This window comes from Embiotoca jacksoni, unplaced genomic scaffold (assembly GCF_022577435.1).
Source record: "Embiotoca jacksoni isolate LCO1_2020_lvr unplaced genomic scaffold, fEmbJac1.0.p SCAF_15, whole genome shotgun sequence".
NCBI classification, from domain to species: Eukaryota; Metazoa; Chordata; class Actinopteri; family Embiotocidae; genus Embiotoca; species Embiotoca jacksoni.
This window is the reverse complement of record NW_027185285.1, coordinates 385,630-401,803: the sequence shown is the minus strand read 5'-3', so window position 1 is coordinate 401,803 and position 16,174 is coordinate 385,630. Positions and strand designations below refer to the sequence as shown.

The following is a 16,174-nucleotide window of genomic DNA, read 5'->3' as shown; positions in this document are numbered from 1 at the left end:
ATCTATAAAAGTCGCGGCCGGACCGGAGCCCAGACACACACAGCGGAGGCAGAGCCAGAGAAGATACACCTGAAGATATAGCCAGACGCAGCATCTCTGTTTCCTTGGATAAACATCCGCATCTCAAGACACCAGAACAGACCTCAGGACCGATCGAGAGGAGCTACTGAAGGCGATAACGCAGATCTTACTGCAGCAGAGATGATGCCAATCTGTACCGTGATGGAGAAGCGTAACGGCGTGGTGGTGGGAGCTGAGCTGACCTGCAGCCTCCGGGAGGAGAACAAGACTCAGAGGGAGACTTACAGTGCTGACTGGCACAGTGTGAATCTCAAGACTAAACCTCAGGACAGGTGAGACCAACCACGGGTCCTCGTGATGTGAATGAGAGGCTGTGATTTGAAACCTTCCTTACTATTATAAGATATGGACTGAGATGTTCTGATTTACTTTGCAAGTTCTTATATTGTAAATGGAAGAGTGATTAAATAGATAACTGCAGTTTCTAATTTAGACTTTTCTCTGATGCCCACAGACAGACCATGAACATGAATGACAGCTCTCGCAGGGAGACTCTGTCCCGGCAGTGGCAGGCCCGCTCTCTGATCCAGACCTGCCCCTCCGGTGTCTTCAGGGTGGGCACAGTGGAAAGAGGTGTGAGGGAGCACCAGCTGCTGCCAAAGAGAAACACCCTCCCTTTACCCATCTTCACACCCGCAGAGCTGGGCGTCAGGCTCGGACGCGGAGCCCCGCACACCGAGCAGGACCTGCTGCCCTTCCCCTCCCCGGACGGAGTCTGTCCCGGCAAGAGGACCGTGGACGACATCACCAGAGACCTCCCGCCAGTCAAGCCGACTTTCATGGAGTTCGCCAAAGCACCCAAAGACCTGGGTCGCTCTATGTCCCAGGAGGCCCAGAGGGGGTGAAGACAGAGGACAAAAGAAAAAGAGGGGATGTTAGGGAGAGACGAGGAGGATGACAGATGGGAAGGAATAGTCAGAGAGAAGAGCATGTCAGGAAAGATTATGACAAGATATATATAGATCTATCCTTAGAGACATTCATCATAAAATCCTGCGTCCTGTAGAAACTTTATCCTCCTAAATGTCACACTTTGTCATTGTTGACATTTCAGTGGTATTGGAAACAGTTATGTGAAGGTATTTGCATTGTGATAGAGAAGCAGACTGTGTTCTCAGCTGTGCTATGGGCTAATCTTTGCATATGGCCAGTTGGCTTCACCATAACTGCTGATCGGTCAAGGTGACCCACTGGCGCGCCCCAACCACTTCTTTTGCCTTTATTTTGTATTTTAAAAAACAAATATCCTCATGAGGTAAATGAAAGTGTTCTTAAGGTTAATGGCTAATATCTGACAGATGGAAAAAGATTTGCCAATTAAAGAAGCAGGTAGGAAAGTGTGACAAAGGTCAGATGAAAGGAACGAAGGGGGGGGGGGGAGTCTCTAAACTGTGTGAAGAGTACAGAATGCACCGGCGTAATCACACACTGCAGCTCTACATACGTGTGTGTCCGTCCATGTGCGTGTGCCGCCTGACACCTCTGATCAAAAGGATTTAGGAAGAAAACGATAACTTTTTCTTTACTGTGTATTAACTGAACTTCTCTGTTAGCTGAGCATCAGTTCGTACTTATATCCGATAGCGGAACAGATATTGCAATAGCTAGATGGGTTTGTAAATGAATTTGAAATGTGTGCACTGATGCTGAAATATTTTTTCCTGGAGATTTATTATTTTTGCTAATAAAAGTTGAACTGATCATCACTTCGATTCACTTCATTGTGTTTGCTGCCTCAAACGCAACATGAATATCCTCTTTTATTCATTTATTCTATTTTTATTTATTTTATTTTGAAGGGAGAGAGGATTTTTGGTACAGCGAAGGTTTGGTTAACAAACAGACAAAAATGATGATGCCTAAAATCGTAATCTAATGTTGTACTGTGTCGGGACAGTGTTATGAATCTACCAACACTGACCTGCAGCTCTATGACTGTATAACTTTGTTGAGGCCCGAGGTTAGTGGGTTGAACGAAATGGGATATAACAATATAGCAACCAGAGTTTATATCCTCGATAATGATGATGATGTGATGAAAGAAAAGAAAACATACATTGAAAGAAATATACACTGTCAACATTAAAATGACACATTCTAGATCATAGTAATATGAAAAGCCGGCATTAATCGGTGAGTAGTGTCCTCCGTCCTCTGAACAAACCTCTCTTCACCACTTTACATCCCTCGTTTATCTTTCACGTTGCACCTCCCGTGTTCTCAACACAGAGCGCTCTGTTCCTCCTGTCAGTGTTCAGAGTTTAGATGGATGAACTCCATCACCGCTTCTTTCCGCTCATGCTCTCAAACTAATTGACTCAATCTAACTTATCAATTATTACTTCTGCCATTAGCTGTGCTTCTTTAATATAATGTGATTACTCCTCTGGATATATTTGTCTCTTTAACCCCTTCTGACTCATTGTTCCCCTCGTTCTCTCACTTGTCTCACTGTGATAGGCGATGTGTGGTGCTTTGGTATTAATAGCATGGGTAAACACTGGCATCTCCCCGGAGACAGTGGAGAGACACCCGTATCAGCACGTTCTTCCCATTTGAACTCTTAATCCTGGTGTTTTATCAGAGATTTGGGTGCCTTCACTCGCCCTATCTTTAAAAGTACCCTCCCACACTACAGTGCTGCCCAACCCCGCACTCTCACAGTACAACCACGTTTTTTCCAACTCCAAGTGAACCTCTAAACCCTGAAACTATTTGCAGTGGATGCCAAAGAATGTGGGTATCGAGATGGCGCGTGTTGTCATGGACAAATCAAATAAATTGACGCTGAGATTCTTTCCTAGGCCTCAGCTGTCTCAGAGGCTCGCTGTACCAGGCAAGCTCGGACTGATATGCACCTCCAGCAACCAGGAACTGGGTCCCACTGTACATTAACTCGACACCTTTCCCTTCACCTTCGTGTGAACCGGTGATAAAAAAAAAAACATGACCTGTGTTGTTGTTTTTTTTACACCCAAAATGTTCAATCTGATACAAACCATTTCCTCCATTTTTCACAGATTCATTGCTTTTACTGTCGTCACCTGTAAAGACACTCATCGCGGTGTATTTAAAGACGAGGTTGAACAGTGTGAAACAATACTTCTCAGGTGGTATCACACTCTTGCTATGTTGCCCACAGTGATACATCATGACCTACAGCGCTGGAGCACGCAGAGTCACTTGTCACCACATCAACTCATCTTGCATGTGGTCGACTATTTGCCCTCACACTTATAATATCTGTTGCTGCTCCCTGCTGGATAATTTGGGTAACGTAGCTGGAGCGAAGTGGAGCTTTAAACATCCTATTAACAGTATTTATTTGCCTATTACGTTCATCATAAAATAACATAAAACTAAAAATGCATTCGATTGCAAAAAGAAAGACATAAGTGTAAAATCATGATCTTTAAGTGAAGTTTAATACAATTATTTTCCCCCTTATTGGTGCCCATTAGAAAGCATGTCTAATGAATGCATTAATGATCACCCTGTCTTCTTCTCTGCTTCTGCGCCAGCAGCACCGTCGGTCTCAATGAAAAGAACAAAAGATGCAACATCACACAGATCTAAAGCATCTGATTAGCTCTCGTCTTCGGTCTCCTCACAGTCAACAGCACCGTAATCACAAGCCGAGTCCCCAATCAGTGTCCATCGCATCACAATCACGGTGATGCTTGCTGTTGTTTGTCACGCCGTCGCGACGGCCCACATGACATCACGAGCAGACTGTGTTAATTGGCTGTTGGATGGGTGTTGCTGTGTGGTTGGGTTTTACCTGCTGCACGTGTCTGAGCACACATACATATGCATCGTTGTACGCTTCCCGGAGGATCTTGTGCACTTAGTAGCCATATAATGATCAAAAGTCCAGCGACAAAAAGATTAGAAATGTTTAGGCCACTGGTTTGGAGACATTTTATTGGAAAGAATTGGAGCACTTTTCATAATGGCATCATGAAAAAAATGTCTTTCGCATTAATTTTGTTTCAGAGAAAGAAATTGCAGACACTTTTAAGGCTGTATGTACATCTCTTTCTAACGTTTGTTCTACTTTTCTGACACTGTTGACGAAAGTTACAACAGGTTCTTCGAGCACAGCCAGATAGACATGAGGCACTCTTTCTCCACCCAAAATATCCTCAAATCAGTGGCTCATAAAAATATTTATTTTATATTTTATTTTTGTAGCGCTGCACTGACAATGGATGCCGTGTTATGCATGTAAATACTTTAAATTAGTTTTAACCAAAAGATCAAACTTTCAAAAAATTCATCCACCGAGTAAAATTCCTTGGAAAACTGGAACAATTGCTCATCATGGTAAAGATACAGCCCTATAATTTCATCAAGATAATCAGTAAAAAAAAAAAAAAAAATGACCCTGAATGCTTGTCTGATGTACAATTTATATAGAAATGTCTTCGAACAGACTTGTATGAAATTTAGCTTCATTTTCTGTCACCTATTACACAGATTCACATGTGTCTCTCTCAAACTTGCAGTAATTAACAGAAATTGTCATTATGCATCAATTTAAATTGTTGTACAAATCACACACTGGTTAAATGTGCCTTTGTACAGAAAATGACCCATTTAACTGAAATCCTATATTTCTTCTGTCTGTCTAGGTTAAAATTTGCTGTCTGTTATAAAATCCTCTCTGCCTGCCATTAGGTGATGATTTGATACAAAAGAGAAAATTTCACTTTCACTGGATTTGTTGGAGCCTTCATGGTAGTCCAGTGTGGCCTGAGGCAGGTGTACCTTGCAGGGTAGGACAGGTACAAGGCCGGCCGGTAATAGTGATGTTATACCTGTGGGTCAGCCTCATTCTCCTGAATAATAACTAGATTTCTGGGAACCTGACACCGCAGCTTCATTTCTCAGTTCAGGACTTTTTCACTGTTCAAGTTTTAGTTTAGTAACACTGAAGTGAAAAGAAAAAAAACTGTTTGCAGACTGCAGAAATTCAAATGTTTTTTTTTTGTTGTTTTTTTTTTGTGTGTGTTTGCGTCTTCAATTTCCTTTTTAAATTTTATTTTATTTTATTTTTTTTTTTTGATTCTTGCCTTATTGTCTCTGTCTCTGTTATTGATTGCAGACAAAAACAAATGAATTTCAAGGGATACCGAGGTAGAGTTCTCCTTTTCCTTCTTCTCAAGAATTTGTTTTGTCTCTGCAGCCATGCTGCGCTGTCCACTGTATCTGCTCGTGGGCAGACTCATGCGCTAAAAGATGACAATACAAGCATGTTGAAATAGTAAATTTGAAAATGTTTTTCTTTGCTCCACAATTTGCATTTGCTACTTCCTTTTTTGCAGGAAACACACAAAGGCAGGAAATGGCCTTTGTGTGTCTGTGTCTTTCCTGCCTACGTGATTGCTTGCCCTGCCCATTTCCAACCCGTCTGTTTCTCATTAGCCTTTGCGCTACTATCTAACCTGTGCTTTGACTCATCTGTGCCAGCTCGTCTTCGTTTCTTGAGACAAATGTGTCCACGGTTTTTTGTTTTCTGCTCTGTTTCCTGGACTTCGTCTCCTGTGTACCGAACAAGGTGTTTTACTAAAACACCTTGTTCGGTACACAGGAAAAAAAAAAATCAATCTCACGGTGGCGCTAGTTGAAATGTTAGAGGATCTATCAGCTAACTATCGTCCAGTAACCTCATATCTTGTAAATTTAAGGCCAATCTATCCTATGCTGTATATGGATATATTCCACTCTGAAACAGAAATGTCATCCTTGTTATTTTATTGCTGGGGGTCAACGCTTCCATCCTCAGAGCTGCCATGACAACACAGCATCTGTAAAAGTGTTATCTTAAATGAACATAGAGGGAATTACAGGCTATTTTAATCAGTGTATTTGTTTACTAAATTTAAATAAATAAAAAAAAATGTAAGTACATTTTCTAAAAGATTGGTTATGCTCATTCTGAAACATGTCACTTCACGTTTTTGTGTCAAAACTGTGAAGAAACTTTGTGATTCTGGACTAAAATCATGGATATTGTGTGAATGTAAACTGGAATGATTTGACTCTGAAGTTATACTCATTCAAATTAATTGACTTTTTACTTAACACATTTGCATATCAGGGTTAAAGGACATACATTTTATCAGAGTTCAAAGTTTTCCTGATGGTGATGACTAAATTAACGTTCACGTTCCTCGTTTATTACAAATCAGAGTGCCAACCAGTTTTGCTGTAATTAAATTTGACCTGATTTCTAAACTGAACTGACCTCGACCCTTTTCTGTTACCCTGCTCAGGAGCCGGTGAACGGCTGGAGTATCCGCACAACCTGAGAGCCGACGTGGTGGTGTTGTTCCGAATGACCTGCTGCGCCTGAGTATTTTCTGGATCATCATCAGCTAAACAAGGTCTGCATATTAATAATATTACACCCAAACACACAATTAATCACCCTGAGCGTCCTCAGTTTTATCACCCAGTTATTCTGACCTCCTCTGCCGGGGTGACTCAGCGATTAACCCACATTGTGTCAAACTGAGGTGGTGGTTGTCAGGTGCCAAGCTCAATTTTCTCCCCTCGTCCTCACTCAATATTTGTTGGGCAGTGACTTGACTCTTTAAATTATTTAACTCCTTCCCAGCAATATAAATATGCTTTCCGACCAAGACTTAGGAGAAGTCTATGAAAGCTTCTTCAATTCCACTGTCATTTAAAAACTCATTTTAAATATATATATCTGACCTCAGGCAATATTTGTCATCCTGCTAAATTATTTAAGGCTTGCAATATAAATGATGTCTCTGGCCACCAGTTTTTTTTTTTTTGATAGCACGATGATGCAATATTCAGTAACACAAACTATGAGATAAATTACCCTCCTCTGGGAATTAAGTAAATTTTTATGTCCGCTAATGTAAATCTGAGGACCATTCATGCAGACAACATGACTCATTGAAACATACTGTATGATGGCTGGCTGTGTTGGATTAGTCTGGCATATGAATGACAGAAAACTGTGTGGTAATTTCTGGAAAATAATAATTGTCCATATTTTCATCTTTAATGGATTTATCCCCAAAGAAATTGAGCCTGAGGTATGTGATTTAGTGAGAAATCATCTGATTATATGATGTTTGATTTGTTTTGCTAACACACAATACAAAACCTAATTTTCTATAACTAAACGATGTCCATAGAAGTTGAACACTTGGCTAACTAACATCTGCAGCAGCATTTTAGCACAGCGAAGGAAATTCAAGGGAGGCAAAAAGGAAAATTCCCCACGAAATCTCAGAATGCTCCTAAAGACTGTGATCAGGGGCAAAAATAATTGCTCCCAAGATTGTGAAAAATCTATTATATTTACAAATTTAGGGTCAGTACTCTAAACCTACATTAAGCCATCATTTTTTATTTTATTTTATTTTAATTTCTGTCCCTAACAAACACTCACTAACAGCACTGTTACAATATCAGCGAGAGGCGAGGCAATCCTGCACCTGCAGTGTCGAAGCCTTTAATTAATCCATTAATTTGTGCATTGTATATATATATAAGATGACAAAGAGCAAGATAAATGCTGAGTTAGAATTATCTGCTGCTTTTCTCTCACACATACAGATGATATTGTATTCACATAAAGATGATTGCACTCTTTTCTTTAGAACAGCAATGGCATTCTTTTTATTCACTCTTGTTGGCACAAGTTGGTGTTTACTGAATGCATTTTAATCTGGACTAATCTGGCATTCAAAACAGTTATTTTATGTACTAATCACAGTTTTTATGCCCCCAAATTTTGTAAATGTCTTTTTGAGGCAAAAGTTACCCCCAGATATTTAAGAACAAAAAATTCCTACACTGGTTGAGCCTGACTTCAGCACACTCTGTCATACACACTCTCAGGCACACACGTCACACACACACACACACACACACACATACACACACACACACACACACACACACACACACACACACACACACACACACACACACACACACACATTTCATACAATTATCCAGGCACAAGAGTAGACCATAAATAATATATCTGAGTTCTTTGCTCGCAAGCTGGTAACGTGACAGACAGGCGAGAACCGCCTTGAGTGTGAAATCCTGAGATGTTGTTTGTGTGCGGTGACAGTTTGCTGTAGCCTCCTTGACGTGACCACCAGGTCTAATGGAAGGAGCAGAGCCGGGATGCGTCGCGGTCGCTGGGAGCTGCTGTAGGGTAGTGGAGGGCTGAGGAGCCTGGGGAGGAGAGCTGGGACTGTAATGAGGCTCCCTGCCCGGAGGCACAGTGGCAGAGAATATAATGCAGTTTCTACCTACACGGGAGGTGAAACGTCACACCGCAGCAGGGAGAAACAAATCGAGGGATTATCCTCCCAAATGCAAACAGTATTAAAAACATCACTCCTTCCGGTAGAAATAATTGTCAGACTTGAAATCAGTGCCTTTGAGCTGCACAAAGAGCAGCAGGTTTAGTTGTCGCTAAGATAAAGAGCTGCACACGACACTGAAGAAAATGTACAGAAAATATGTGAAAAGCAATCAAACGGCTGAAAGTGTGGATAAATATCTTCTGTCCACGCTGTATGTGAGAGCTTCAGCTGATAGTTTTTACAAGATACTCGGTGTGTAACCTGTTTGCTGGAGTACAGAGGCACACAGTCGCAGGTTGCCAAGGTGCCAAGAAACAGTCTGCACACACATATGCACACACACTCACCCACACAACACATATACACACACACCAAACCACACACGCATACACACACACACACACACACACACACACACACACACACACACACACACCCTCTCTGCCTCCGTCTGTGATCACTACATTGACCTACAGTATGCAGCACAGCCTGTTTATGTAATTATGCTCACTTTGGAAGCTAAAAGCAGAGCAGCTGGGAATCCAAGGAAATGAAAGTGTGCAGTGCTTGTTAAAAGCAGCCACCCTCTTCTGACTTAAAAAAAAAAAAAAGGTTTTACAACAGTGAATATCAGTGGAAGTAATTAGTCTTTCATGATACTCTTCATCAGTGGGAAAAAAAACCCTCTTAAATGTCAGAGTAAAAACAATATCTACAAGTTAAGTTTAATGGACAAACTAAGTATGGTTTGTTCGAGATATTAATAGTTTGAACGAACCATGACTTTATTTACTTAAATATGAGTCTGTTGCCAATCAAAAAAATAATAGAATAAGAAGAATCAAATCATTAGATTTTACATAGAGAACAAAGTGACTTTAAAAGACTCTTTAATTTAAAAGAAATATTTATTGTGTGATACATACTGTACAGTACACGTCTGTACAAACACAACAGTTTTTGTTTTTTTTCGAGATCCCCATATGTTTTGATGAAACAATGTATGTTTTTCTTATTAGTGCTACAAGTATACATTCATTATGTGCTGTGTTCAGAGGGCTTTCTACTTGGTATAATAATGTAAAGTAGATTACATCTTTAATCAGTTTACATAGATATATTTAGGACAGAAAAACATCTTGCTGGCAAGATCACAACACTTAATTTTTACTCATATTTACAGTAGTAGCACTTTGTTTTGAACAATAGCTCCTCTTATGGAGAACCCATAACTGCTAATGAATGCTTAATAACTCAGTAGAACATACGGTGTTTAAGTGCATTTACCAACAGCTAATTAAAAGTTAAAAGATGCTCAACAATCAGCCCATCAGGCATTACAAGCCTTTTTTTTTTTTTTAACCAACTCGCCTTGAAACTTAATAGACGTGTTTTATCACTTCGTAAATCGTTTATTTCTAAAACAATAAACAATTCAAGTCCCTCCACAAGAATATTAAAGCTGCAATGTATTAGTTTATGTGGATGATAATTTTTTGTTCATACTGCTTGTAAAGGCGTAAACAAAGTGTTACTCTCAAACTTTGACATGTCGGAAAACGTATTTTCTCACTAGTTTTTCCCCTGATGGCGGTAACCAAGTGTGACACAGGTGTAGCTTGTTTTAAATTGCTCCCCGTCTCCCCCGCAGGAGATTTGTGAGCATTAATATTCAGAATAACAGAGATGTGGCCATAGGTGTGCATTTTATGGCACGCTCAATGCAACACAGCCAACAATGCGTGTTTAATAGACGCTTGCAGCGTGAGAACTTCTCAATTTGAGACGACACTAATTAGCACACGGTTTGCATTCGGCTCTGCCTTCCAAATCTCCCCACTGCCTGTCAGTGCGAAAGGGCCTCGACGCCCCCATCGCATTTCCAGCTCTGTAATTAAAACGCTGTAATCTGGGTTGGATCGTCTCTATTTTTAAAAGCCCCCTGTCATCGTGTGGGCAAAGTGACACAAAGGGAAGCGTCAAGCGGTGAAAGAGAAGGAGGAGCAGGAGGAAAATAGGGGAGACGGGAAGAGGCCACAGCAGCAGGTGATGACCAACTCGATGAGAGATGAGGAAACTAATAAACTATGTTTAATTGGCAGAGTGGCCTAAAGATAGCCTGATTTTCCTCTTGTGAGCCAGCGCAGCACACAGCCCAGGCACTGTGCAGCAACTATGAATTATTGGTTTTCATAGTCACATGAAGAACAGAGAGAAAAGTGCTGTGGAAATGCTACCAAAGAATTTAATCCATCTCCGTGTCATTATTATGGGAACATTCTAATGAAACCATCAAACACAGAAGCAGGGGCAGGCAATACTTCCATATTATCATTTGTCATCTTTCATCAGAATCGTGAAATTTTGTTTCTGTGATAATATGAGCTTCGCGTGTTTGCACTCAATCCTGATGTCGAAATTCATTTAAAAAAAACAAAAAAAACAAGTTATTGTTTTATACATAGAGGGAGTTTTGACTTGTGTAATGCAGATCAGTTAAGCACAGTTTCATATGTTCGACAAGTTAGATGAATCAATGTGATTTTGCAAGTATTCGCCATATTGTATTACATATCGATACGTGAAAATACTTGTATTGATCGTGATGATTTCAACCCTGTATGGTCAGCCGTACCTGACTTGCAGAGAGGTCACACGAGGTGATGGCACAGGCTCACTGTGAGCATCTCCAGGTTATTATTGGAACATTTCTGGAAGCTCATATGCATAGCTGATATATGTCAAATATGAATGAGAGCCTGCAGCATTCGGACACTTACATAGTCCTCTATAGGCACCGGGCTGCTGAAGTATATTTAATCACACGCACACACAGAAATGGCCATCAGTGTTGGTTAAAGGGTTGCAGAGGGGGAAATGAAATGGAAAAGGCTTTTTCCACTAAACCATAGCTGAGGGCAGCTGAGGGGAAGTTGAAGCTGAAAGGAGACGACAGCATTGGCCACCTTTCTTCAGTCAGCGTGGGACTGTCAGGCTGCTGAAGACCGATCCATAATCCATGAGTTTGGCTGTGGTCAATCAAAAAGATGAGCCTGACTGTACAGGACTGTGTTTATTACTTACATTTCTCGTTATTACTGTCTTTGTAATTATTGTTATTGTTAATTATTTTGCCTGCATTAGGAATCATCTGTTCATACCCAAAGGGGTGCTAAGTGAAGGCTATGCATGGAGACGCACAGCAGCTCTCCCAGCATCAAAGCTAGCAGCATTATCATTCACATCAGCTGGATGTTCTGCTGAAAACAGATATCATGGAATCACTGTTGCTCTGAAGTTATTGCATTTCTTTTTTTTGTTTTGTTGGTTTTGTTGTTCTTTATTAATTTTCCCCATTTGTGCGCATGTGTTCGCGGAAGTTGTCGCCCGCTTTCGTCGGCAGATGGTGACAGAAAGACGGCAGGTTTAGAGTTAGAGCTGTTATCATTAGTCCTTAAATCAGACTCACTTTCGCCTCTCCTCACACCCCCGTGCGCCCCTCTTTTGCCCCTCAACCCCCCGCGGCATCAGCTCAAGAACACGGCCATTACCTTTCCTCGTTCCTATGGCAACACCATCCTGCAGTCCGTCTGTGGGGGTAGAGTGTGTGTGTGTGTGTGTGTGTGTGTGTGTGTGTGTGTGTGTGTGTGTGTGTGTGTGTGTGTGTGTGCGTGTGTGCGTGTGTGCGTGTGCACATTCACATTCACGTGTGGGTGTGTGTGCATGTGCACGGTGCGCCGAGGTTTGTTTAGATAATGTCACCAAAGAGTAAGATCAATTTTTTTTTTTAAGGTTTAATGTCGTCCACTTCCTCTCACTCTCTGTCACCGATAAATGGACTCACAGCCTTGAGAAAAACACCCATCAATAATTGAGGTTTTTAAGTTTTTGGAAATGAGTGCCAATCGGTCCAGTGTGTGTCTGTGGTTCTCAGTAAGTTTGTGGCTCTGTTGTAAATCTCCCTGATTGATCGGTGCAGCAGGTCACGTGTACATCTCTGAGCAGGATGTCTGGACAGTCAGAGACGCTTTGTGCTTTTCTCACTGTCACCTCGACCCCTTCAGGGAAAGCAGAAGTTTGAAGCCCTCTCACCAGCAATGTTCTGTAATGCTAAATGGGGGGGAAAAAAAGAAAAAGAAAGAGATGATATCTAGAGACAAGAGCACCAGAGTGACACGACAGAACCAAAACAGAGGAGGAGGAGGAGGACAGGGTAATAGAGTGAATGTTATTCTCTGTGGTTGTCCACTGTCTGACATGTATGGATGAGGAAGAGAGAGAGCGAGCCAGAGAGAGAAGCCATGTGAGATAAGGCTTTGAATATATCTCCACTGACTCTCGTCTTTTCTCTCTTGTCCCTAAGGAGTAGGGCTGACTGACAGACACCTCCCATCACTGCCACTTCCTCCTCCTCCTCCTCCTCCTCCTCCTCCTCCTCTCCCGGCTGTGGGCTAGCTTTGTCTAGTGCCTACCACCAACTTGAGCCAATTAGCACGTCTCTACGCACACTCCGAGTTTATTAATATGTAATATACTAGTTAACCACACACACCAATTGTCTTCCATTTGGCCATTTAAATGTAAGTCCTTCGGGGAGATATATTACAGGTGATGGGAAGGGAACTGCACCAGTTTATGGTCAATACAACTGATTTTCTGTGGAAATCAATGGGATGAGACACCCGGTGTCCCCGTGAGAGGGCCTGGTCATTAGAGAAAAGCATATTAATGCCATTTACTTCAGACAGAATGAGCTCCCACTCTGTTGGAAGTTTACTTCTTTGTTTATTGTGGGCTTGATTAGTCCCACGGTGATCTTCTCCATCTAAGCCAGCCAAGCTGGTGTCATTGTTTCTCGGCTCTTCTCCCTTCAGCGCCTTCCTCTCCGAACGCCGACTCAATCACACACAACCTGTGCCAAGCTCCCGTCTTCCGTCTTGATCCGATCTCCCCCGAGCAGAGCTGCCACCTCACTTTGACTGGATCCGCGTGCAAAGGCAGGATTGACCCGAACGTGATCCCTCAGTTAAATACAGAAACGGAAATGAAAGACTGTTTAGCGCAACGTATGACTCGCCATCCCTCATGAGAATTAGATTTAACCTCTCTGCCGGAGGTCTGCGCAGAGCCTTGGCTGTATTAGTCTCCATTTAAAAGTTTCCCTCAGGTCGGAGGCTCATTAGAGGATTTCTTTTGGAATAGTTTACTATCTTCTCGATGTAAACTTGGACACAGAGGCAGGAACTTGTCCTTCTCTATAACAGTGAGTCTCTGACTGATGTGACTGTTCTGCCTCTTTTTTTTTCTCTCTCTCTCAGTGCATAAAAGCTGCAGTACAGAATCAGATTGAGGGCCCACCTGTGCTGCTAAAGATCACACTACCACTGGCCTTCTCTCGGTTTGTTTCATTTTATGGGAGACATCTGTTCTTTCTGAATATGATTAGGCTCTTTACACACAACAGCACATGAGAGCTAAACCTTTGAATACTAAGTATAAATTTGCATACGGTTTGCAATGACTCCAAAATAAACTGTGGTATGAATATAAGAGTCTCACCTTTTTAAAAGTGTAACACCCCCCCCCCCCCCTCCTCCTCCTCCTTGACATCAGGGTTGCTATTAATATGGTACATTTAAAAGCACACAAAATAAGTGTCCACATCCGTTAAGAAGTGAATAAGAGGGAGAATAATTACTTTCTATGAAACTTTTGTTGTTGCCTGTTTCCTCTGGTAAATTTCCTCTCCTTCTATGTCCCATGGCCACATTTTCATTTGATTTATTCTTAAATTAAACATTGTCACCTTGTTTTTTTTTAATTTTTTTTTATTATCTCCCAATTTCATTCTCTAGTACACAACAGTGTGCGTTTGTATGAGTTTAATGGCACAGCTGCTTGCTAGTGTCTGAGAAAGATAATTTTTTTTTTGGGGTGGGGAAGTGTAGACAGACAAAAAGCCATCTGGAGAGGAAGGGGCAGAGCTGCTGGAGTGAGAACATACTGACATCCTGACAGGCCAAGTTCAGGACCGGGCAAGTGGGAAAAAAAAAGAAAGCAGTGACACATCACATCACCCAAAAACTGAAAAACACCCCGAGGTTAGAGCTGACAGCACAGTATTATTATGAAATCAATGACGGTCACGCTGGTAAATTACGCTCACATTCAAGCTGAGAATATGTGCAGCATAGGAACACATTTGTGAGTGTGAAATGATGTAGGCGGATCATTTTGTGGATGGTTTGAAATGCGTTAATTGAGTTAAGAGTGTGCCTGCGCGTTGCCAACTTTTCAACTCTCAATGGGTTGTGGGTAATGGAAAGAACGAGGTATTTTTGCTATTTGTTGTTCATTTGCCTACACATAATAGATTTATTTAAAATTGCTTGAGTTTGTATCCAAGGACCGATGGTTCCCTGCTGAATTGGACGCAGCACAGTTGGCACCGCTGATGAGGAGAAAAGGTGTGCGCGCACGAATACCTATAAGTTTACAGCACATTTGAGAACTCCACCGGTTTCAATGGACCAGAGAGGTGTCGCATTATCATGCGACATCTTTTTAAATGATTGCCATGTCACGCGTGCTGTTGTGTGCTTGTGAGAGCACCAAAGGGAGAGGGAGAGAGGGCAGTGTTTACATCCACCTGTGTGAGATATGAGATACAGCTTCCATCCCTCAGCTTCATTGCATGTATTGTCATTACTGCCTCCTTTGAATAAAGCACATCCCATTAGAAACAGATTGAATGGGAGAAAGGCCACTTCATCCTTGTGGGATCTGCGGCACCACATAGAAAACAGATCTTTTGTGTGTCTCGCCCTCTAATCAAAAATACTGAGGGAATTAAAAAATGGCTGTCTCACTGACAAACGCTTATGGCACAACTCGAGACCTCCACGGTGATATTTCCACATTTCCACTTGAAGCCGAGCTCCGTGAGAGAGAGCTAACTTTGTTATGGTTAAGTGTTGAATGCCACTGCTGGTTTAATCACCATTATTTCTGTTATGATTTCATGGCCTGTACTCTGTTCATTATTTCCGGTGAGGTCTCTGTTGTAAAAGGTCAGTGGTGACGCTTTGTGACAAGCAGTTATGGAGAGAAATCTTCAAACACAACAAACCTGCACAAGCGCACACATGTTGATTGGGGTGACGGGTGAACATGTTTATGTGTTCCTGCACAGCTACTGTAATATTGGCCTATTAATATCCTCTTCATGCACTTATCATAATTAACAACATCTCAGTCTTTGCTGGTGCGGTCTTCCTCGTCACATTCAAGGTTCATTGTCATGCAGTCCGACATGCAGGTCCTTCACAGTACATGTCGTCCTTCTCTGAACAATATACTAGGATTATTCAGCTGATGCAAAGAAGCACCAAAAAAAAGTGCATGTGGACAACAGATTGCGGCCACACGGACTGTGCTCCATGCTAACTCTTGAGCATATGCCTCAGTGCTAGTGGGCGATTAGTAGTGTGACAACTTTAACTGGATCTTAAGCAAGGAGGCGATTAATTTTAACTGACATGCAGCCAAGTTAAGAGAAAAAAAAAGCATTTATGTGAGGAAGTGACAAGACCTACGCAGAACGTGCAGAGAAAAATAATGTTATTTTTAATTGTAACGTGCTTGAATGAACTGTTAAAGAAAAAGGGTGCTTATTAGCAACATTTTAAAATGCTGCGGTCTCTTGAATATGTTGATATGCAGCA

The 16,174-nt window shown here is 41.7% G+C and overlaps 1 protein-coding gene across 1 annotated transcript; it reads left to right on the top strand.

Annotated features, from left to right (window-relative positions):
- The first annotated feature begins 46 nt into the window (after window positions 1-46).
- tcap (titin-cap (telethonin)) lies at window positions 47-1,787 on the top strand. The gene is made up of 2 exons (XM_069148613.1): window positions 47-353; window positions 536-1,787. Exons 1-2 carry the CDS (start codon window positions 202-204, stop codon window positions 924-926), a joined length of 543 nt encoding a protein of 180 aa, XP_069004714.1. The 5' UTR covers window positions 47-201; the 3' UTR covers window positions 927-1,787.
- The last annotated feature ends 14,387 nt before the right edge of the window (window positions 1,788-16,174 follow it).

Coding starts and splice junctions, on each gene's coding strand:
- tcap (XM_069148613.1), top strand. CDS start 202: ATGATGCCAATCTGTACCGTGATGGAGAAGCGTAACGGCGTGGTGGTG. Junction 354..535: donor AAGACTAAACCTCAGGACAG/GTGAGACCAACC, acceptor TGATGCCCACAG/ACAGACCATGAACATGAATG.